Source organism: Pungitius pungitius, chromosome 14 (genome assembly GCF_949316345.1).
Source record: "Pungitius pungitius chromosome 14, fPunPun2.1, whole genome shotgun sequence".
Classification (NCBI taxonomy): Eukaryota; Metazoa; Chordata; class Actinopteri; order Perciformes; family Gasterosteidae; genus Pungitius; species Pungitius pungitius.
In genome coordinates this window covers 16806254-16831065 of record NC_084913.1, presented here as the reverse complement: position 1 = coordinate 16831065, position 24812 = coordinate 16806254, and the positions used below count along the sequence as shown (strand labels likewise).

General features: G+C 45.1%; 1 protein-coding gene across 1 annotated transcript in view; it reads right to left on the bottom strand.

Annotated features, from left to right (window-relative positions):
- LOC119227919 (uncharacterized) overlaps positions 1–24599 on the bottom strand; it is a 42497-nt gene extending 17898 nt beyond the window's left edge. Inside the window, exons 1-2 of the mRNA XM_062557419.1 lie at positions 23953–24599; positions 22651–23836 (exon numbers count right to left, since the gene is read on the bottom strand). Of these exons, the coding sequence (XP_062413403.1) occupies positions 22651–23802 (1152 nt within the window). The 5' untranslated portion in view covers positions 23803–23836; positions 23953–24599. The remainder of the gene's footprint in view (positions 1–22650; positions 23837–23952) is intronic.
- Between the last annotated feature and the right edge of the window lie 213 nt (positions 24600–24812).

Sequence of the window (24812 nt, the reverse complement as noted above, 5' to 3'; positions counted from 1 at the left end):
AAACTCAGATCGCAAGTTTTTTTTCTTCTTGAAAGCAAAAGTTTGTTTTACAGCCAAAAATTCTGGTTCATAAGCAAAACTACCGTATAATTTATTTTCAGTTTATACATTTCTACTTACAAAATGTAGATTTTTGTTTGTGATGATAGAATTTTTTTTTGTTATAATAAATAAATAATAAATACACAAATTAACTTCATACATCCAGGACCTCAAGTCCATCACCAATGTCACGGTTTGGGTCTGCTTGTCTTATTTTGTAGCTTTCTTGTGTCTCGTGTCTCTGGGTAACTTCACTTCCTGTCCTGTGATTGCCTGATTGCTTCCACCTGTGTCCAATCACCTGCACCTCCCTTGTGTATTTAAGCCCTGTGTGCCAGTTGTCCTTTGTCGCGTCATTGTCCATGTCTACCCGTCGTTGGTGCACGTTCTGTTAGATTTGTTGGTGAATAAAGAGCACCTTCTGGAAATCCTGCTTTTGAGTCCTGCCTTCTGCCTGCACCAGCTTCCACACCTGACAGAATGACGCGACCATGGAAGGACTCAGCAGGGTTCGATTGGGTACACCCAATATTGGGAGCCCGAGTCAGCTTCGTGGGCTTCCGCAGGAATCCAAGGGTGGTTCGGGCGCGGCGCTTGCCCCCCTGCCACTCACGAGCCCCAGTTCCCGCACCTTGGGACCCGACCGCGGCGGCGCCATCCAAAACGTCCGTCAGCGCCCGTTCCTGCGCCGAGACGCCCGTCAGCGCCCGTTCCGGCCCCCAGACGCCCGTCAGCGCCCGTGCCGGCCCCCAGACGCCAGTCAGCGCCCGTGCCGGCCCCCAGACGCCCGTCAGCGCCCGTGCCGGCCCCCAGACGCCCGTCAGCGCCCGTTCCTGCGCGGAGACGCCCGTCAGCGCCCGTTCCTGCGCGGAGACGCCCGTCAGCGCCCGTTCCTGCGCCGAGACGCCCGTCAGCGCCCGTTCCTGCGGCGAGACGCCCGTCAGCGCCCGTTCCTGCACCGAGGCGCCCGTCAGCGCCCGTTCCTGCGCCGAGACGCCCGTCAGCGCCCGTTCCGGCCCCCAGACGCCCGTCAGCGCCCGTTCCGGCCCCCAGACGCCCGTCAGCGCCCGTTCCTGCCCCGAGAACCACGCCCCCGCCCGTTCCTGCCCCGAGAACCACGCCCCCGGTCCCGGCCCCGCGGCGCCTGACCATGACCCCTCCCTCCCACCCTCTTGGGACCGCCTGGAAGTCGGTCCTTGAAGGGGGGGTGGGGTCAGGGGTTGGCCCAGAGCCCCACGCCATGCAGCCGGAGCCGCACAGCTCGGCGCCCCCCGCAACGACGATGCCGCAGCCGCACAGCTCGGCGCCCCCCGCCACGACGCCGCAGCCGCACAGCTCGGCGCCCCCCGCCACGACGCCGGAGCCGCACAGCTCGGCGCCCCCCGCCACGACGACGCCGGAGCCGCACCGCCCGGCGCCCCCCGCCACGACGACGCCGGAGCCGCACCGCCCGGCACCCCCCCAGACCCTGACGCCCGGTCGCCGACCCGGCACGCCCCCCAAGACCCTGACGCCCGGTCGCCGACCCGGCACGCCCCCCGAGACCCTGAGGCCCGGTCGCCGACCCGGCAGGCCCCCCGAGACCCTGAGGCCCGGTCGCCGACCCGGCAGGCCCCCCGAGACCCTGAGGCCCGGTCGCCGACCCGGCAGACCCCCGAGACCCTGAGGCCCGGCCGCCGTAGCGGTCGGCCCCCCGAGACCCTGAGGTCCGGCGGTCATCCCGGCCGGAGGGACCCGACCCCGTGCCGCCGACCCTTGGAGTCCCCTGGGCGGCCGGGGGTTGTCGGGTTCCCCGCCCTCCCTCCCTTGTCTGTTTTTCTGGGTTCCACCCTCCTTTAGGACCGTCTGGAATTCGGTCCTTGAGGGGGGGGTTCTGTCACGGTTTGGGTCTGCTTGTCTTATTTTGTAGCTTTCTTGTGTCTCGTGTCTCTGGGTAACTTCACTTCCTGTCCTGTGATTGCCTGATTGCTTCCACCTGTGTCCAATCACCTGCACCTCCCTTGTGTATTTAAGCCCTGTGTGCCAGTTGTCCTTTGTCGCGTCATTGTCCATGTCTACCCGTCGTTGGTGCACGTTCTGTTAGATTTGTTGGTGAATAAAGAGCACCTTCTGGAAATCCTGCTTTTGAGTCCTGCCTTCCGCCTGCACCAGCTTCCACACCTGACAACCAAGAGGGCTCAGGAGAGGCCGTTCTTCCTGAGGCAGCTGAAGAAATTCTACCTGCCAAAGACAATGATGTTGCACTACCATTGCCATTATTGCCATCATTGTCATCATCGTCCGGCACGAGGTTGAGGTCCATCAGGACCAAGACCTCACGCTACACAAACAGTTTCTTCCCGTTTTCTCTTTTTTACATTTTTATTCTATATCTAGATATAGCTTTCTGTTTTGTACTGTAGATTTACATTGTAAATTAAACATGTTTTTTTCTGGTTGTCCATTGTCTCACTGTCCATAGTTTGCACTTTTATTTGCCTGAGCCAGCTCAAAAGGTTTTGCTCTCCATTCCCCTTTTAAATTTTCATTGAGAACTTTTTCAGTGGCTTCCAGCATAGTTTGGTATTGGCTGCTGTTCTAAAAAAAATCTCAAAACATTCTAACTATATCATCCTTGTGGAATGATTCAGTCTCTGACAACGATATATTTCAAAGAATGCACAAAGGTGTTCTCATGTTACATTTTCCCTCTGAAAATGCATACAAATTAAACATGTTCTAATGAAGTTTTACTGCATTTTTAAAATCAAACATTAACACAAATAGGTATTTAATGGTAATAGCATAGCAGTCAAGGCTTTATATCATCAAGACCAGTAATAATGCATGTAATGAGCAATAAAATTCCCCTGTAACTTGCATTAAGCAACAGATGAAATGATACTTCGAAGCCCCTACAATAACACGACTAATGGCCCTGACACTGTTTAATGGGCACACATAAAGACTAGAGCAGGCCCTCTGTCCCTGCACTTCTAACATAATTCATGGATGTTATATTAAGCCTGGAACACACCAAGCCGACGCCGACAAACTAGTGGCGATGTGAGCAGACTCCAAAGTTGCCCTGTCACACCAAGCCGATTCTCAACACCCGACGCCCAAGTAGCACGTCCGTTCTGCGCCTGCGTAGGAGGAAATATCTTCCGTACCAGCAGGTGGCAGTATTGGTTCGCTGGCTGAGCAGCCAATCAGAATGATCAGAATGCCCGACTGACCAACAAGCCCCGACGCCGATTCAACATGTCGAATCAGCCGTTACAAAGCCGACGAGGACCAACTTCAGCAGACGGTGCGGAACACACTGAGGAGATTTAGTCTGCCGACGCATGAAGACTGCCCGACGGCCGACCGTCGGCTTGGTGTGTTCCAGGCTTTAGGAACATCAAGTAGTCATGGTTCCTGAATGATGTATCCAGTTTTATGGGCTTGTTCTTGAACACCAATTCTGCCTGAGTAGAGCAGAGTCCCCCTCAAATAACAAGGAGACTTTCTCCAAAGAGGAGTCTTCCATAGCTTAAAGTATTACAGCAATCTGACACCTGCTTCTAGTCTTCCTTTCACTGCAACAGGGGAAATATGCCCTTTTATCACCCTGCTTGGTCTGCTGTTACCTATTGTACTCAGAATCACAATTGTCAAATGTGCTGCAGCAGCAGATCAGATTTGAGAGTGAATTTTGAGGAGAAAAGGAACGTGTTAGCAGCTAGAGGGAGTCAATCTTCTTTTTTGCCCCAAGTAGTATTTTGGATATCTGTATCCTTCCACTTCTATTATTAATGTTAAAAACATGCAAAAACACTGTTACAGATACACGTTGGTGAACAATACTGTCACGTCAGCTCTTTGGGTCAATGCTGTGGCCGACACAGTGTGTATCGAGATTCCTGTCTGCTCAAATCTGTTTGAGCTTGACTCCTCTTCCTTGCCGTACATAAATAAAGACGTTGGTTCCATTTCAGTGAATCAAAGTTAGACTAAGAACTCCTCTTAACTTGCACTTCCAACAATATTTAAATTGAAAATATTAAACACTACAATGTAATGAGTTATAACGAATGCTTTGAACTAAGGTGAATGAGAAACTGAGGTTTGCCTTCCTTCTTAAAGTTCTTTTAAAGCAAATGAAAAAGGAACAAAGAACTAATGGAGGGCTGTCAGGTCGTTGGAGGGAGGGTGGGATTCACCGCAGCAATTTCTTCATGTCAGGGTTCAGGGAGGTACCCAAAAGCAGACCGGAAACTCAGACTGAAGGAGGAAAACCAAAACGGGTATTTAATCAAACAATTCAGATGAGGAGTGAGGAGGCCAGCTGGTCGGGAACGGGGAGTGGTGGTGATCCTGGGGACAGAACAAAAACAGAATCAAAAACGAGCGAAAGAGCCAGTTGTCCTATCGACGCACAAATGCGACTTAACGATCCGGTGGGTACGCGATGTCTGGTCCTTCTCTTTATCCTGTTGATGATCTTGATTGGGATCAGGTGTGTTGGCCCGAGCCTCTGCAACTCCTCCCACCAGCAGGGCTCACGAGGAGGAGTTTGTGACACTTCATTGTTGACCTGCAAAGCTTCAATTTAGTTAAATATGCTTCATTTTTGATGAGTGGCTTTCATTGATGACTGGGAAGAAAGTAGTTTTGAATGGATCCAATGATGTACATCAGGAGTGCCTACACTTTTTTGGCTCGCGAGTCATCAAAGTCATCTAAATCTACCCCCCCAACCTTTCTGTTTAACTTTTGAAACCGTTCTTTTCGGATTCATCGCTTTAAAAAAAACAACTTAGTTATTTCTAGTTTTCGACGTTAACAATCAAAATAATGTTACATCATGAAAGGCCATAAAATCTGTCTGTTTTGCAGAGCTACTGCTCCACAGAGTAGTGATTCCTTTCACTCGAGGTTGAGAAGAACACCACCCACACCCTGATATTGTGAGCACCCACCGCCTCTCTTTTCTCCACCGCCTACACACGCTCATACGCATGGAGCAAGGGTGGGAGAAGGTTAAGTTGAATGAAAGGGGACGCGACCAGAGGAGAGTTGAACTTTGGCCGCCCACTGCTCCAACACATTTATAAACATCAAGTCATGTCGAAGGTTTCTGCTCATTGATTCAGCTTCATTCACGAGTCAATCAATAGCACTTGATCAAGGTACAGCACGGACACATCAAGCAGTAAATCTGATGTTTGGCCACTCCATCTCCTTCTATCCTGTCTGTTGCCTCCTCCGGTGCAATGCTGCTGTTGTCCTCCCTATGTGAGAGGATAAAGACGGGACAAAAGGCGACAGGGCAAATCCAATTATGTTCTTTCACCGCAGCATCGGGCTCACTGTTACTGCAGAAAATTATAGGATAATATTAGAATAAGAAATCTTCCAAAGATGGTGAGGAGAATTGAACAAACTTCTCACGGTTTGGGTTCATGTCGTTTTATCTTGTAGTTTCATGTCTGTTGTGTCCCTGGGGTAACTTCACTTTCTGTGATTGTCTGCAGTGTCGATGATGATGTTTCCACCTTTGTCCCATCACCGCCGGCCAGAGTTCCCTGAGCGGACCATCGTCGTTGGGTCCCCACCCTTCCGCCCCTTGTCTGCTTCGCCCCTGTTTCCGCCCTCCCCTTAGGGCCATTTGGTATTTGGCCCTTGAGGGGGGTGTTCTGTCACGGTTTGGGTTCAACTCTTGTTTTATTTTGTAGTTTCATTTCTCTTGTGTCCCTGGGGTAACTTCACTTCCTGCCTTCCCCTGTCTTCTCCTGTGATTGTCTGCAGTGTCGAGGATAATGTTTCCATTTGTGTCCAATCACCTGCACCTACCCTTTGTATTTAAGCCATGTCGGTTTCTTGTGTCGTGTCGTTGCATTGTCTACATCAGGTTGTCTTTATGTCTTGGCTTTTCCCCCCTTGGTGTTTTTTATGTTTTGGGTTCTTGGATATTTTGATTTATTAAAAAGTAATTTTTGCCTGAAGCTCTGCGTTTCAGATCAGCCTCTGCCTACACCCACCGCCTGTGATTAAACCTTTTTACAGCAGCTACAACTTAATGTTCTCTTTCCCCCTTATCTCCAGGATCAAGGTCAGTGTTGTAACTGTGATAGTAGTGGTGGATGCCACAGAGTTGATAGAACAGAGATTCATTAATTTCCTTTAGACAATAAAAAATACTTTAACAGTATTGACCCAGGCCCACTGGGTCTTTGCTCAGTATCCCTGGGTAGTTTTGGACCATTAGTATCTTTTTCTCGGTTGTGTGTGGTTCCAATCTTACAGTCAGTTTCTTTCAAAGAAATGTTTTACTAAAGGATTTGTTTACTCTGCAATCCTGGGAAGTCTTCACTCCTCAGTAATGTGAGCAAAAAAGGAAGGGTGTTAGGCAGTGTGCCTGGTGTGCAGGTTGTCAATCTGCAGAGGATTACCCACACAGGCCCCACACAAACAAGACACCCAATCACTATCACAACCCGGAATGTTTTTCCCGCTTGTCAATTTACCATTATTAGGCCCTGTAGAGCTTATATATGTCCAACACCAACTAAGAGTTGACGATCATCCACTCCTCTGAGCAACAAAAAAGTGGTTACGGCCCTAACTTTCAATTTTCAAAAGTCCGGAGATAATCCCAAGTGAGTGTGTAATCGAGAAATCCTTGTTGCTGTCAGTTCCATCTGGTCCTTGGAGCTGTGCATTTTTGAGTCGTCAAAAAGTCCAGGTATTTCTAACATTTTTTCCCACACAAGTGCACATGCAGGAGGACAGTCCCAAAAGGACACCTAAATCCTCAAACAGTCGGCTGGCTGCACATGTATTGAGGCCCAAAAAGGTATGCCTCCTTTGTCAAGTCAATGTTACAAAAATCACAAAAAAAATGATACCTCACATTTATATTATATATTTGTAAAAAAAATTCTTGTGAGGCTGATTCTTTTCTTTCTATGATAAACCATCTGGTATATACATAGCTCTTTGTGTAGCTGATAAAGTTTTGCACAATATACTAAGGTGATTTCACACATAAGGATAATACCTAGTTCATTGACAATAAGATACCTATCGATGTAGTAGAAGTTTTCTGAAATGTTATATTTGAAGGTGTAAAAAGCAAACTAAAGAGATTAGTGAACAAAGTAGAAAAACAAATGAGTATTTCGGATGTTCAGTCTTCTCTCCGAAAGACCGGCTACGTTTCTCTCAGACTGACGGAAAGGCTATACTGATGACTCCATTTTTCAAATGCTTCCATCTTTCACTTCTAAAATGTACAATATGAAGTATCGAACAATTCTAATGTTCTACACTGTAAATTAAAAGGTTAAATCCGAATTGGAAACTTTTATTTACAAAATGTCTAACGTCAGCTTGTAATAAGTTGCAAAGTATTGATGAATTTACTTTATTCAACAACGAATCACTTTAAAAATGTGTTTTTGCAAGACCTTGAAGGATTCAGACATTTCCTAGCTCCGGTCAAAGGGCTTCTAGAGAGCGCAGTGGCTGCTATCTATGACTATCTCGCCATCCATATATCTTTTCATAACTCAACTCATCTTCTTGGAGCAACACCTCCGTGGTTAGCTGAGCACCCAATCAATATGTGGGCAGGAGCACTCTGAAGATGGAGAGCAGAAAAATTACATCTAAAAATAATAGCTGGAAGAGCAGTAGAGGGAGCCAAGCATAAATCAAATGGCTTTTTTTACCCTCAGATGTGTGAAGACGGGGATATGGGAACGGATGTGCTATCGTCGGGTGGACAGAACATCCTTACAACTAAAAAGTAGCGTCTCTCTTCAGAGGGGTCAGCGGATGTGTGGCAGTGCCCCAGGATATCTCCATCCACAGCACAGTTTAAGCAGTTAAATGCAAACATGTCATTCCAGCATTATAAAGCAGCCGCTGGACTTATAATCAACAATAAAGGTGAAATGAATATGTTTTATTATATTGTTTGATTTGATTTGAGTCAATGGTCATTGATGGAGGGGGGAAATGGTACAATAAAGACAATTTATATAATGCAGTAGAATACAACATTAAAATAGTTTTCTTTTTGATGACTTTGATAATGAGAACAGCCGAGTAGTGGAATGGAAACATGGCAGAGCTTTTTCTGTGTCATCAGTTTAGGACACACTATTTGGAAAAACACTGCACGTTCCCTAAATAAAAAATGAAAAATGTGCTCTTGTGGTTTAGTTTGAACCCTGCTGCTTCCTGTTCTAATTCTCCAGATGCAACAAAAAGCCACTGAACGGTGTTCCAAATGTCACGCTTGTGTCGTTGTTCTGTTATATTTAAAAGACATGAAATCTGCTTCAGCTTATTTGAGTGCAGACAGAGTTCAACCATTGGCTGACTACTGACCAAGTCAGTGGTAAGAAAACCGCGAGTTTACCCCTCAAACATTCTGAGAGACTTGCAATATCATTAGTGCCTCCTCATCCCAACTGTACTCCGCAGCCACAATCTGGAAATCCACAAAAAAACCTGGAGGTCAAAGACCCTCACAAAATTGTGGGATCCTGGATCCGCCTGAGCCGCCGTTTGGATATTGTTGTCGACGACCAGAGGCACCACGTTACCCGGCCGGTTGGTTAATTCCTGGGCCTGTGAAGCTGGTGAGGATTTGTTGTAGTTCTTGGAAGATCTGATGGTCAAGTAGCTTCTGCAACTGGGTTAGATGTCTGGCTTTGCCGAATTCAGTTCCTGGGTTCGCAGGCTCCAGCATCCATAGGCCTTCACTAGCACCAACAAGAACATCTTCTTCCTTGCTCAACTAAATGGTAAGAGGTGCAGTTAGAGAAAATTTCTGGAAGATCATAATGTGACTATTTAGTGTGATTAAATAGATGGATAGAGTTGTATAAACATTTGCATTTAATCAATACACAACTAACGAATCAAATGAATTCTGAAAATATTTATTGTCAAGTAACAAAGAACTGAAGATACATGTACTGGACTGCAAAAATAAATGGGCTGCTTTTAAAAAAAAAGTTTTAAAAGTGTCATGTTTAAACAAACATGCAGAAAATTCCACACATGGCAGTTCCACATGAAGTTTTAAACTTAGGGGAACACTGAACTCAGGACATGATGAGACTCACTGGTTTAATGCTCCCGGTGGGGAGTATGAACAGAAACGTCCGTCCATTTTGGATTAAATGCTCTACTTCCGCTGCCCACTTTTCTTCTATTGGAGAACGCCATGTCTTGGCAGAAATTCCACACTGGTTTGGATCAGTGTTAATTTCGTTGCCGAAAACTATGACTAAATCTATGCTTAACGAGACGAGACAAATGTTGGTGGTGACTACGTTTTTTAAAAATTCGTATGCACGTAACAGACACGGGCAACGTATGGCCCCGTATGGCGGTTATTGTGTCATGATGACACGATCCACGGACCCAGACTACCTGGTCACTATGGGGGCAGCGGTGGTTCTTGTGCGACGATCATTTTACACTTCGGTGAATTTGAGTGTGCGCTTCCTTGGCTCAGCTGTCTCCATTTAGATAACTATTAGCAGGCTAAAGCCGCGGAACTTGGTGGAGATGACCCATTTAACAGCTGGGGGCTGGTCGGCCAGCAGAGATGCTCATGCGGACCTGGCTGTTCCGTTTTCTGGTGACGGAAGTCAGTGTTTCGAGACACACGCACTTCAACCAGTTCACACGTCGAGAAGACTGTGTCAAACCGTCTCGGCCACCATACGTTCATTACTAAGCATGAAAGAACGCTTTTGACAGTGGAAACAATAAAGGACCATGACGTTTCCGTTGGCCATGTCAAAAGCATTGTGAGTAAACAGACAAAGACAACAGTTCCAAGTGTTGCGTTTAGGTCCCTTGTCCTCATGAAGTCGGCGGTTCTTTAGACCCTTGCAAATGACTGCGGTTCTTTAGACCCTTGCAAATGACTGCTTTGCTACTTGCCAAATCCTTTCATGTAATGACTTCATCCATTTGTTCCCGGCCCCTTTGTCAAATTTTAGAACCCATCATGGCCCCCCTGCTATAGACCGAGGCTAGGTGGGATCTAATGGACAACTTAAATACTGTAACCTAGAATATTATGCAGCTGTAGACACAGCACAGGGGGTCCCTGGGCCTGAGAAGGGAAGAAAAGGAGTTCAATATTTCTATTAAATGTGACTAAAACTAGACTAAAATGTTATGAGTTTTCGTCGAAAAAAAAACAGACTAAAACTAAGAAGGATAAAAATGACTAAATGTGACTAAAACTAACATACAATTTCGTCTAAAAGACAGCTGCCAAAATTAACACTAGTCTGGATTATTGCGTCGGCCCTTACTCCACTGACCGCCAAGGCAGCTGTTGTATTTTCATCATTCATTTGTGTACAAGCCAGAAAAAGGAAAGAAAGGGTGGGCTGCTAGCCCACACCTCTCTACAATCTCAGAGATCTGGTCTTTGCCGTAAAGAATGTAGCCCTACGTTACCAGGTTATGCTACGTGGAGGCGCCAGACTTGCTTGAGTGAGTATTCGGCTCGCCCCTGGTGCAGGGTTGTAAAGCTCCAGGTGCTCCTCTCTTAATCAGTTTTCAAACAAAAACGAGCTTTATAGACTTAGGAGCTGAAAATTTGGTCACTGTACATGTAGGGTTGATTTGGATGTTCGTTTACATTAGAAAATATTTTAAATCTGGTTCTTCAAGTAGATTGTAGCAAACAAGTCAACTTTGATTAATTTCCGAACAACAAAACTGTGGCTGGAAAACAACTAGCCACAGTGGTCAAACATGTGAATGTCAAGCCCTGGATCCAATGAATTTTAATGGTTCCTTTTTTCCAAGTCGTGTTTGTTTCATAGAACCCTGTTTACAAGGTTTCACACTCACCATCTCAAAAACAATTTCAACGACTGTGAGGTAATTATGCCATCCTTTAAGTTTACCTAATGCTTTTTTCCGCCTTAATGGTATGTTATAATTTCCTTTTGATCAATTCTCATTTTGACTGAGTATAGCCTGAAAGAATCACAACCCATTTTTGATTACATTTACTTTACTCCAATATTCCAACTCCCTCCCTGCATTTTTTTCATGAAAGTGTGCCGTCAAGCCAGTTAATGTAATTAAAGGTATCAAGCTACGGATGATAATGGCCTTCAATAGATAATGCACTCATTTTGCATGATTACACTGTAACAAATTTCCCCCTAGTACAATTTAATACTGGCAGCCAAATTTCCTGTATTTTACTGTAAAAACAGAATTATATGGTTTATAAACAGCATTAGTATGGAAACAGCATTATATTGTTATTTTAACCATTATTCTCATCTACGTGTAAATATTTAATTTATAGGAATACAACCAAGCTCACGTTGGCTAACTTAAATTTATATTACATTTGCTGTCAAATAAAATCTGGTGTCAATCAACATGAAACAACTTGCTGGTAACGCGATTCAACCGAAAGATATTTAAGTTGTTTACTGGATGCGGCACTTGCTGGACAAATCCAGTTAACAACAAGTCACGTTATCGGCAAAAATCAATACAACGTATATTCAACACAAAATGACTGAATACGGTGACAGTGATATTATCCACGTTACATTGTTCAGTGAGCCACATGGGCAGGAGGGACTACGGGGTCCGCTGCGCTGTTTGGCGGCAAGGGGGAGCAGCACGTGGTGCTTCATGAGCACCGTGTGGCCAAAACCGAGTCTGCCTCACAACTCAACTCAATTGGTGTGGAGTCATAGATGACCTGACACCAGTGTGCTAACCGGGCAGACTGACGATGCACCGGGGAAAACACCAAATTATTTAAGCCAGCCAGCGGTTATCACCCGGATGAGCCAGAGAGGGGTGAGGCAATGGGATCAACAGAGGGGTGGAAACTATAGGTTCACACAAAAACAAAATATAAGCACATTGCTCTCAAATACAACACAGACAAGAGGAAGAATTAAAGGAGTACACAGTAGAAGCAGACAGGAAATCTAGCAAAAACACATCCCCAGAATTGCCTCTGGTGGCCTACATTAGGCCGCAGTGATGGACAGTCAATATCTGTCATCCTTATTCTCTTCCTGTTATTTAGACAGGGTAGAACTGCCGAGCTATGGCTGCTGTGTCCACAGGGGCCAACTGGCAAGGCAGCTGTAATGAGCAGTACAGCCTTTCTTCTTAGCTCCAAATTACCCCGCAGAGGCTGGAAGAGGGAATGAACGGGAGGAGGACAGCCCTGGGCAGAGTGATGCTTGTTGAACCACGCGATCATCTCACATTAACATTTTAAAAGTCAGTGGTGGCTTCCGGAGAGCTCGACACAAACGGTCCTTCTCAGCAATTAAAGGCATGCCTGTGGAGAGTCGATTTTCTTTTGCTTAGACTCCTATTTGCTATCCATTTCTGTCCAGTTATCTAATTTGAGTCACTCGAAGCCACTTTATTCAGAAATCACTGTATATTAGGAATGTCTTAATCGTCATTAGCCTAAATGAATAAAATTAATTGGATGTATCCCAGCAAGTTCGTGATCAATCACGATATTATGTTATTATATAATAACGATTATTCTTACAGCATAAGTTGGATTCAGTCTCACATACACCGTCCTGCCAAAAATGTACTTTACAAAATGTGGATGGATCAGTTGAAAATAGTCCAGCAACTTATTTTCTTCTTTTGTCTTGAAAATGTATGTTTTTGTTTTTTTTAATTACACTATTTTAGTGTCAAGTTCTATTCTGTGCCAAAGATTTCTTACATTAGGTGAGGAGTCTCCCCACAGGAGTACTAGTATTGTCACAGCCGGTGTCTCGTTAAGTGTTTGTCTCTACCCCTCCCAGGTGTTTCTCGTCCCCTGATTGCCTCCCCGGTGTATTTAACCTCTGTTCGTTTGTCAGCCCCCTGCCAGATCGTCTTGTGATGTCTCCAAGCTTTCCAGCGTTCCCGTCTCTCTGTCTTCTCCCGGCCTGCCCTTCGTACCTGACCCCCGCCTGTCCGACCACCTCTGTCTCCAGCCTGACCCCCCGCCTGCCTGATTGCCTCCCGCCTGACCCCCGCCCGGCTGAGTACGTCTGTCCCCTGCTCGACCCCCGCCTGGCTGACTACGTCCGTCCCCTGCTTGACCCTCGCCCGGCTGACTACGTCTGTCCCCTGCTCGAACCCCGCCTGCCCGACCGTCCCGCATCGTGCCCCGCACAGGCCACGCTACTCACAAATAAAAGCGTTGTATCCTGCTTACCTGTGTCTGCGTCTGCTATTGGGTCGCCCTCTGTCATTGCCCTGACAAGTATAGATTCCGCTTAACACTTTTATGTATGTTCTGTATTGCCTTTGATATATCGCTCAACTTTCTACCTAGTTCCAAGTGAAAAACCTTTAAATGTACAAAACAAAGAAGACTATTGAATTTAATGAAAAATACACAAGCAAGACGCCCGTGCCAATCCACACTGAAACCACATTCAAAAAGCAGACCCAATAATGCCATGATTTCCAGTAAAACCGTGTGCAATTTATATATTTTTTCAAGTATAATGAGATCAAGAACAACCATACTACTTCATGCCCATACTTCATCATCACTATTCCATGTGCTTCCACTATCATCTATCAGGACTGCAGAGAGCCCTTACATCTCGACGAAAATGTCACTCTCTTGGTCGGAGTTTGTATCTCTAGAGTTGAAATGCACTTATTGTAAGTCGCTTTGGATAAAAATTACATGTAATGTAATTGTGCGAGCTTAACCATCACTGGACAATTTATCATGAGTTAATAACATTACAGAATTGCACCACAAAGGGCCTCTGCTTGGGTGTGTCTTTTGTATTGCTGAAAGTCTTCAAAAATGGGTCACATATCCTTTGCAACAATTCCAATAATATAAGTTCACACCACATCACTGCCATATATGAAGGAATGCATTGAAGAACATATTTATTGAAAGATCGCAACAACCTAGATTTCAAGTCAAGGAGAACTGTAACAGATTCAAAGGCTGTTACGCAGTCCACCACGTACCTTGGTGGTGTTACAAAACTAAAAATACAAGTGACAAGTGGATCACAGACCCGTGAGAACGATATCCCATATTGGAAAATTATTGTGTAGCACCAATCCCCTATCGTAAAAACCACTGGCCTAAACCACACCTTCTAAAAGAACATTTAAAACTAAAATTATAATTTCCTAATAAACATGTGATTCTACTGTCATGAATAAAACTTTTCCTCTAACCGTATTCTCTGAAAAGCAATACATTCTGAGCTACTCAGCGGAACTAGGAAGTCGTGACTGACAAAAGCTCTTTAAAATTGCAGGCCTGTGAGGTTGAGGCTGTAAAAGAGTTTTCAAAAATGTCGCTCGTACAAGACTTTATAAGTTGTCCATAAAATAAATAGCCTTTGCAGCTTAAGACATTTTACATTCATTACAGGTTAGGTCTAGATCAGGAGTCCAACCTTTTTTGCCTATAGGGCCGCTTTAATGTTACTGGTCTTCTCGCCTAGCAGATCTCCGTGGATCATAGTTTCATGCGGACCCCGGTTCTGACTCCTGGCATGGCTCTGCTGACACCTGCTGCTGCCATCATCATTACTTTAAATATGGTTCATATTACTGTCATCATAAATCAACATCTTTCTGCTCTCCCTCCCCACAGAAGCCTCTGTGGATGGTGGTTCTATCTGATGGTGGTTGTCCCTGCAGTGGTCCTGCCGTATCCTTGTTCTGCTACTTGCAATTACTTGTATCATTTCTGTTAGAGAAATTGAATGTATTGTACATCTTTTACATTGTTTATTCTGTACACATGACATCCATTGCAGTCTGTCCATCCCGGGAGAGGGATCCGTCCTCTGACATTCTCTCTAAGGTTTCTTCCCTTTTTTCCCCATTGAAGGTTTTTTTCATATTTTGGGGAGTTTTTCCTGTGTCGATGTGAGGGTTTCGGGATAGAGGATGTTGCATGTGTACAGACTGTAAAGCCCCCTGAGGCAAATTTGTAATTTGCGATTTTGGGCTATACAAAATAAAATGAATTTAATTGAATTGAATTGGTCTTGAAAGTGATGCGAGTAAACACAACAAAATTACCGGCCGAGGGGGGGGTAGTTTCTGCACGCAGATAAAATACGCATGGTTAATGTGGCAAAAGGGACATGCACATGTAATTGATAGAATGTGGCCTTTTTTAAATAGTTTTCTTAGGTAGGGGACCCCTGGTCTAGGCAACTCACTAGGTAGAGAATATAGACATATCAACGTTATCTCGTAACGACCGGACACGCCCTGAACCCAAATGCACGTCTCCTCAGACAATTTTTAAAAAGTTTATTCACAAAAAGGCTACAAAGGCTTAAACTAAAAGACCTAGAATAATAAACACAAGGAACACACTAGGACAAAGGAAGACAATATATACACACAGGGTAAGGGCACATGTAGAAACAATCGGGCAGGGCAGACATTCGGACCGGCAGGGGGACACAGGCGGAAAGAGCAACTTCCCTGAAACGAGAGGGAGGTTAATTTTCAAAGTGAAACAGGAAATCACAAGACATATAGACACAAGACAACCTGACTAACACAGTTTCTTGGACATGACACAACTTTACTTCACACCTTGTGTTTATTTCCAATAGAAGAATGTTGACCAAAACATCAGTAATTGAGAGAGGGTTACTGAGAGAGGGAAGAGTAATTTGCCTCAAGATGCAGCATATGTGAGGAAAAGGAATGGCATAACCAATGCAACGACAACCCTCCTCTCAGTTTTTTCTCCTACTGCAGGCGCTCAATGAATACTGGTTTGGAGCAATAATTAAAACACTGGTATGTCTGGCTAGGCTGGAATTACTTGAGCCAAACTTTGGCTTCAACATTAAACCAACAGCATCTAAACAAGCTATAAGCAGGAACATAACTACTTTATAGCGTACTTAGAACAATCTGTTTAGAGATTATGTAATGTTAACATTAGTTCTGGGCATAGTCATCACAGCCTTCAGTATATACATCCTAATATTAAAATATAACATTTAATCCTTGCTCCAGAACAACCCACTTCCAATCTGCATTCATGAAAAAAAAGATCAGCAAAATAATAGACATCATATATTATTAGTCAACACATGATGAAATTGCCTACCCTAGGACAGCCACTGGAATTATGTAAAAATGTATTTTTAAATTGTTGGCCGACAACAAGAGTCAAAGATGACAAGCGGGTGTCGCCATCTCACCACAAGGGGGATGTCTGTGCATTGTCCATGCGCTTCCGAGAAAAAAACGCTGACGGGAGACTAACTGCTGAAAACTATTTACTTGTACATTCATTTAAGGTGAGATTATCATGGGTATGAAACACTGTTCAAGAAAACTTTTTACACTTCTTAGTTAATGGCAGTGATCGATTAAAAAGTTGTTCTGTCGTAATGGTTCATAGTGCTGTTATTAGCATTAGCCTGACAAGCTAACCTATGTGTTTATCTGTCTAAGCCTGTGTATTCCCATGTTATTGTTATGTTTGGATTTGTGAAAAAGTCTTAGTCTTCCGTCAGCTGTTCTTCTTCTAACGTTGTATAGACACCACCATTAAAATGATTTACTTGTACATGCATTTAAGGGGTCCGCTGCTGTTATTTGATGCGCCACCGAGAGGGCAACAATTACAGTGTAATGAGAACTTCTCGAACTTAAACTGGCTGCAGTCTCAATATAATATATTTTGAAATACTACAAGATAAAATACATGCAGGATAAGTTAGATAGGGAGCAGCAGGTCTAACAGATGCATTTACTTGGTTTAAATGCCTGAGGTCTTAACAGGGACACTCCTCTCCAGGAAATTGACCAGGAGAACTGAGCCAAATTCATTAGCGTTTTCAAAGCTTTTGCCAAATGGCTGTCAGTCCACTGTCCCATGACAAAACACAGAGGAGCAGACAAGTTGGGAATAGTTCGGGAACTTTAGGCAAGATGAGGATTTATTTTTTACTGAAAAGATCCTAACTTTTGACTTTCAAATTTACATTTACATATAACATTCAGATTTAAATTTCGATCAAATATTTGTTATTTAACAACTTTGTTAACCCTAACCCTGCCAAACATTATTATTGGAAAAGTTATTGCATGTTTTTAAATTCATTTCTCTCTAAATGTTTTAAAAAGCGACGTGAATATTGTGTACGAAAACGGTGCAGGATTTTAGAACGTTCAACATTTCACAAACGGCGCCCCATAACATTGAGTGATTCAGAAATGTCTTATTTATTGGGTTATGTTTGGAACTTGATGACAAACCTAAGCTCAGAAGATAAAAATACATTTACAATTATACCTGAATCATCCCTACTGAAATTAATTTTAAAAATATTTTTTTTGTAGAATCAATTAGTGCATAGAACCGGCATTTTACTCTTCAGCCTACCAGCACCTTTTCTTGCGTAGCGCTACGTCTCGCATGTAGCTGGCCCGGTACACTACCACTGACAGAAGGCGTCAGTGTCAGAGAGATTGGTATCCAGAGGGCACTAGCACTACGTGACTTACATCAGCCGGTATTCAAACCACCAACCTTGCGGCCCCCAGCGCACTGCACTACTCCATGCGCCACCATTGCCCCAGGTAGTGATTTATCTTCCTGTACTCCTTCATCCCTCAGTTCCCATATTTGCCTAGTCTCCAGGTGCACCAGCACGTGAAGCTGGGGAAACACATCTCTGCCTCTCGGTCCACCGGTTCCCCCCAAGGCTGCGTTCTTTCCCCTCTGCTCTTCTACCTGTACACCAACAACTGCACCTCCAGTCACCAGTCCGTCAAGCTCCTGAAGTTTGCTGATGACACCACCCTCATTGGAATGATCTCTGGTGGGGACGAGTCCGCCTACAGGTGGGAGTCTGACCACCTGGTGATGTGGTGCAGCCAGAACAACCTGGAGCTCAACGCCCTGAAGACAGTGGAGACGGTTGTGGACTTCAGGAAGAACGCAGCTCCACCTGCCCCCCTTACCTTGTGTGACTCTCCCGTCACCACTGTGGACTCCTTCCATTTCCTGGGCTCCATCATCACCCAGGACCTCAAGTGGGAGCTGAACATCAGCTCCCAGAAATTCAACCTCAAGAAATTCAACCTGACAAAGACAATGATGGTGCATTTCTACACGGCCAACATCGAGTCCATCCTCTGCTCCTCCATCCCCGTGTGGTACGCTGCAGCCACAGCCAAGGACAAGGGCATGTTGCAGCGTGTCATCCGCTCTGCAGAGAGGGTGATTGGCTGAAATCTGCCCATAGCTTTAGCGTACTAACCCATAGCTTATATTTTATTATACTTTTATTTTATTTTCATCTTATTGCTGCACTATGTTGTCTTTATTGTACCGTCTTCGTCATGCACCAACCGCCAAGACAATTTCCATGTATGTCTAACATATTATGGCAATAAACGATTCCTGATTCCTGATTCCTGAATTGCTCATATATCTTTTACTCTTCTAAATAAAACTTTTTAACTTGATGTGTCAAATTCCTCTGATCAACCAACCCGGAGGGATTGAAAATCAAAACATCTGCTTTATAGAAAAAAATGTAGGAACAGGAACATACTATTCATGAACTGATGGCAATCACTACTGACGGGGCCCCGGCAATTTGTAGTGTGCACGCTGGTTTTATTGCACTTCATGAAGTATCATGGTGTAATTCATCAGTAAGTAGTGGACTCGCGTAATGACACTGGTGGTAAACTCGATTCGAGTCAAAGCACTTCAGCATTGTTTATTTAAGGCATTACTCGATGAGCTTGATTCCGTGTATGGAGATCTGCTTCTGCATGCTGATGTCCAGTGGTTGAGTCGCAGTGATTTTGTTGACCTGCTGCCTAAGATAAAGGTGTTTCTTTCGGAAAGGAACAAGTAACTACAAATACTACTAAACAATCTCCAGGGAAAAGACCAGCAATTGCCCCACATAAGTGCAGTGAATCCATTCTAGACTAAACTCTGTGTCTGGACCACACACACCTTAAGTTTAAGGCTGCGTATCGTTTTGTTTTTTTACCCCGATACCAGTGCTAAACCGATATTTAAAAAAAGGGTGGGATATAGCACAAAACAATTATTGACTACTTTTTTTGTTTTAATTGCCATGGCAATTTTTTTCAAATTGAGTATTTTAACTGTTTGCTTCAGGAAACATTTACCGAAATATGTATGTGGTTGGTGCATAACATCAGACAGTAAGACAATAGAGGGGTCGTTGTGGACCTACGCACCTGTGTTCATCAGGTGATACTGCAGCGAAAAACTTGCAGACTTAACGTTGTATATAAATTGAAGGTAGATGACTAGCTTGCTAATGTAGCTATATAAGCAGTCGTTAGGCTGTGTAAACAACATTTTTCAACCAGCTCAAAGCACAAATCTTTTGTATTTCGGTAAATATCGGCCGTATAGGAATCCAACCCTTCTAAAGTTTTGAAGACAGGTAAGAGTGTCATATCCCCCCCCCTCTTAAACCAGTATCCAACATCTGCAGAACATAACATGAGCTCAAAGATATTCATTTTTTCACTATACAGCAAATTATTTACTGCACCTTCACTGAAGATATTTAATAGAAAGCAAACATGTTGAAACTTACTTTGTAAGACCTCTTCCCTGCGTGTTTAGCAGTGTTATAAATTATATGGCAGGGGCATCCATGAATGAATGGGTTTTCATTTTTGCAGCAATTGAATTTCTGGCTCCAATATTGGCTGGGGCATTGTCAACTGGCAGGCCAACACAATTTTTCTATGGTATCATGTGCTCTATTAGGACGTCGTGATTTTTTTTATAGATGACATCAGCTGTGCCACAGCTTCTTCCAATTGTGGTGCACATGTTGAAAAATCTGAGAACAACTTTGGTATCAAATATCCTTACAGTTGAGGGGTTCATCTTCTCTTGTCCTGTAACATGAAATACAGTACATAACAAACGCTCAGTGTGTGTGTGACATGAACATGAGGTAACATGAGGTAATGGAAACAGGCAATTTAGCTGTCAAAGGTATACATCATTGGAACCATCCGTAACTAATGTAAAGGGATTTTCCCTCATCCTCATCACCAGCTTGTTCCTATAATGTGGTGCAACTGCATAATTAAGGACGCATGTAGTTTTTGATGCTGGCACTCCCAAAGTTTTGAGCTGTGAGAGTGTTTAAAGAATTCCCTGTACAAGGGGCTGAAATGGTCAGCCACAGTAAATAAAACATTGCGTTGCACCATTGCTACGGCGACTTTCACCGCCGGCTGTCCTTGTCTGCAACAGAAACAAACAAAAAAAGATATAGCTCTACTGATTTTAACGCATGTCGATTAAAATCTATGATATTCAGTAACAATAAAAATACATTACTGAGCAGTATTCTCTCCATGTCATGGATGCATGTCTTATATGTCATAGAATTGGATGTATTAATTAGGAAATGGTACTCATGAACATTGTAGTCAACCATATGCATTTAAATGAACACTCATCCCTGCAGTCACTGGCAAGTAAAAGTTTTGGACTGTGCTGGTTGACTTCAGTGCCTGATGACCCTTACTGCCTATGTGCCTTGGCACATCCCACGGGCACAGGAGTTCTCTTGGCGGCAGAGCACCAGTAATAAGCTGGTGCTTCCTACATTAATAAATGGCCATTTAGAGGTCCATTCACTATTAGGAGGTCCTGTACGTGGCTGCTCCTGGGACTCTTCTTCCTTTTGTTCTAGCCATCTCCTCCACCTGTACTGTCTCCACAACCTTCTCTGGGCTTAATCTGGCCTATTTAGGGGGCTTTCCTTTGGGTGAAGGACAGGAAGCTTGTTTTTTACCTGACATCTTTGAAAGACCAATGCAATGATTAATGCATCCATGGCCAGGATATTTATAACATGCTAGTATGCTAATGAGCATGCGATTCACAACTTTACCTGGAATGAAGAAGCCTTAGAATGTTCATGCAAACACATTTACAAAAACGAATTCCCATAACATCATTGAATATTAAGGACTGCCTAATATTCATTCAAATTATAGGCTATATATATTTTTAATAGGCCTACTTATAGCCTATAAACGAAATTCAGAGTCAAATCTATAATAAAAAGGCTGTTGGCTACACATTAAAAACTGATGCTAATTATCTGGTAAATATTCTCTAACTACAGTCAAGTTGTCATTGCTTGTGTCAAACTATTGTGAATTTTTTGTAACATTAAAACAGGAGACGACCGCTCTGAGCTCCAGTGGTTCCTTTCAGAAGAACAACCGCGCGCAATTGCAGGATGCTTTATTTTCATCGGTTGCTGGATTAAATCTTATTACTTATGGAAACAGTGCTTGGAGATGCATTTTCCCCTGACGTTCAAAGATTTTTATCGTCATGGAAAACCAACAGCAAAACAGCCATTCTTCAAAGACGAATTGGTTTCTGTGATTGCACTCAATTCTCTGATTGGACTTTGTCGGAAAATCCATATTGATAAATGTTTATTTATTGAGGTCAATACTGTAGTCAGGATAGAGCATATCTAACAATCTCTGCATATCCTAACAAAAGTGTGATTTCAACACACCCTCTGTAATAAAAAATAAATTCACTACATTAATGGATTTAGCACCAATGAAATTCATTGATTTTGTTGATGTCTGTCAAATACGCAACTCTGTAATGTTATTGTAACGATACTTTGGGCACACTTCACAGAAGCATTTGTAGTTTGGACGCCTAATTTATTTAGTTAAGGTATGTTGGGGTTTCTGATCTCCGAGTTGGTTGATGAGATGAATCCGACACGTCAATCAATCAAAGTTAAAAAAAGTTAACATTTAGAGGAGACAAGGATATATTGAGCAATTGCCCGCAGGTATACCTGGAGACCCTCTTCTATGGAAGTAAATCTGTGTCATCGGGTGTTGAAATAAAAAGGTGATTGAATTTCTAGCACTGAATATTTATGCATTGAAATGGATATGTACCTGAATGTTTTTCAACCCAAAAATCACTGTTAAAATATTTAGCCGCAAAAAAAATCATGGTTACAATATTCAGCTGCAAAAACACCAACATCCGGGACACTAAGGTAGAGCAATCGATTCTAGATTCAAGATCAGGAGCGTACGTCAAGCAAAAGGAGCGAGCACCCAATATACCTTTGGCTTCGGATTGTAGCCATGTCCAATAATAACGGGGCTTTAACTCTCCTTTATGCCATCAGTTTTATTTCAACACCCTGTGGCAATCCAAAAAAAAAGGTTTGATTTATTTCTAAACGTCCAAACAAAAAGAAAAAAAAGCCAAAGTAAGTTCTTCCTCTTTGGAGGGTTTGGGTCCCTCGGTCCCGCTCGACGGTCCAGCACTCGGTCTCCTCACTGCAGGGAAAACAGAAGAAAAGTCCTTAGGGGTTAACGCATATGTGTTAGCGCAGGCCTCGGCCTGACGTCAGCTCCTACTCACGTCTAGTTCTCCCTGGCTGTTGGAACGGTTGGTCCTTTATAGTGGGGCCCACCTTCATCAGCCTCATGAGCCGCAGCTGTGCCGCTCGTTGTCTCCCGGGGGGGGGGCGGGGCGTATCCCCTTTTAGTCACCTGACCTTGGTGCTGATTGGTGCTCCTAGGGACCTGCACCCGTGGGTTGCCACAACTCCCCCACCCCAGCAGAAAGCCGGGACCCCGCCGTCCCGCCCACATACAAACGTCCCGCCGGGACAGTGCATCCGCGTTAGCATGTTCCTTCCCTGGTCGGTGCTCCACCGTGAATTTATAGTCCTGGAGGGTCAGGAACCAGCGGGTGACCCTGGCGTTGGAGTCCTTTGCCTGCGCCATCCATTTCAGGGGGGCATGGTCGGTCACCAGGGTGAAACTCCGCCCCAGGAGGTAGTAGCGAAGCTTGTCCAGTGCCCATTTTATGGCGAGCGCCTCCTTCTCCACAGTAGAGTAAGCGCGTTCGTTTGGCAGAAACTTTCGGCTGATATACATCACCGGGTGCTCCTCTCCGTCTCGTACCTGAGATAGTACTGCGCCCAGTCCCACTTCCGACGCATCTGTGTGGACTAGGAATGGGAGAGAGAAGGCAGGCGTTACTAGCACCGGTTTGGTGCACAAAGCCTGTCGTAGGCACTCAAAGGCCCCGTTAGCTTCGGTGTTCCATTTGACCTTGTCCGGCCCCCGTTTTCTCGTCAGGTCATGCAAGGGGGCTGCCATAGTTGCGTAGCGGGGAATGAACCTCTGGTAATACCCCACCAAACCTAGGAATGATTTGACCTGGCGCTTGGTCTTGGGTCTTGGCCAGCTGAGAATGGACTCTACCTTGGCATCCTGGGGTCGCACGTTGCCCCGTCCTATGCGGTAGCCCAGGTAAGAAGCTTCCTCTAGGCCCAGCCGGCACTTCTTTGGGTTTGCCGTGAGGCCTGCCCCGCGAAGGGCCCCCAGAACAGCTCTCAGTCGGCTCAGGTGAGTCTCCCAGTCGTCGCTGTGAATTACAATGTCATCGATATAGGCTGCGGCATACCCTTGGTGCGGCCGGAGAATCTTGTCCATTAACCGCTGGAATGTGGCGGGGGCTCCATGGACACCAAAGGGCAACACGGTGTACTGATATAGGCCTTCGGGGGTGGCGAAGGCCGTCTTCTCTCTGGCCCGAGTTGTCAGCGGCACCTGCCAGTAGCCTTTGGTGAGGTCCAAGGTGGAGATGAAACGGGCCGTTCCCAGCCGGTCTATCAGTTCATCCACCCTGGGCATAGGATAGGCATCGAACTGGGAGGCGTCATTGAGTCTACGAAAGTCATTGCAAAAACGGTAAGAGCCATCTGGCTTGGGCACCAGTACCACTGGGCTGGACCAGGCACTCTGGGACTCCTCAATGACCCCCAGCTGGAGAATTCTACTCACCTCCTGCCTGATGGCCTCTCTCCTCGCCTCGGGGACACGATACGGCTTCACCCGAACCGTTACTCCTGGCTCGGTCCTTATGTCATGGGTGGCCACGGCGGTCCTGCCCGGCAGGTCGGAGAAGACATCCAGGTGCTGCCACACTACCTCACGTAGGTCTTGCAGCTGACTCGGGCTGAGATGGTCTCCCATGGGCACATTCGGTAACGGAATCCGAGCGGTAAGGGCCGGGGTGGGTTGCGCCGGCGGTCCTGGAAGACTCTGCCATTTTTTAAGAAGGTTAACATGGTAGAGTTGTAGGGGCCTGCGCCGGCCAGGCTGACGTACCTGATAGTTGGCTTCATTGACCCGTGTCACCACCTCATAGGGTCCCTGCCACTTAGCCAGGAACTTGCAGTCTGCGCTGGGGACCAACACAAGAACACGTTCTCCTGGTTGGAAGGCACGTACCTGGGCACCCCGATTGTACACTCTGGCTTGGGCCTGCTGTGCCTGTTGCAGGTGTTCCCTCACTACTGGCCAGACTTGGGCCATCCGGGTCCTCATTTGGTCCACGTGCTCGATGATGGTGCGATGGGGTGAAGGCTGACTCTCCCAGGCTTCCTTAGCGATGTCTAAAAGTCCGCGGGGTCTTCTCCCGTACTGCAGCTCGAACGGGGAGAACCCTGTGGACGCCTGAGGCACTTCTCTTACCCCAAACAGAACGTAGGGTAGCAATTGGTCCCAGTTCTTCCCATCGGCCTCCATTACCTTCTTAAGCATCCGTTTTAGCGTCTGGTTGAACCGTTCTACCAGGCCGTCCGTTTGGGGGTGATAAACTGATGTTCGTAGTTGCTTCACCTGTAGCAGTCTTAACATTT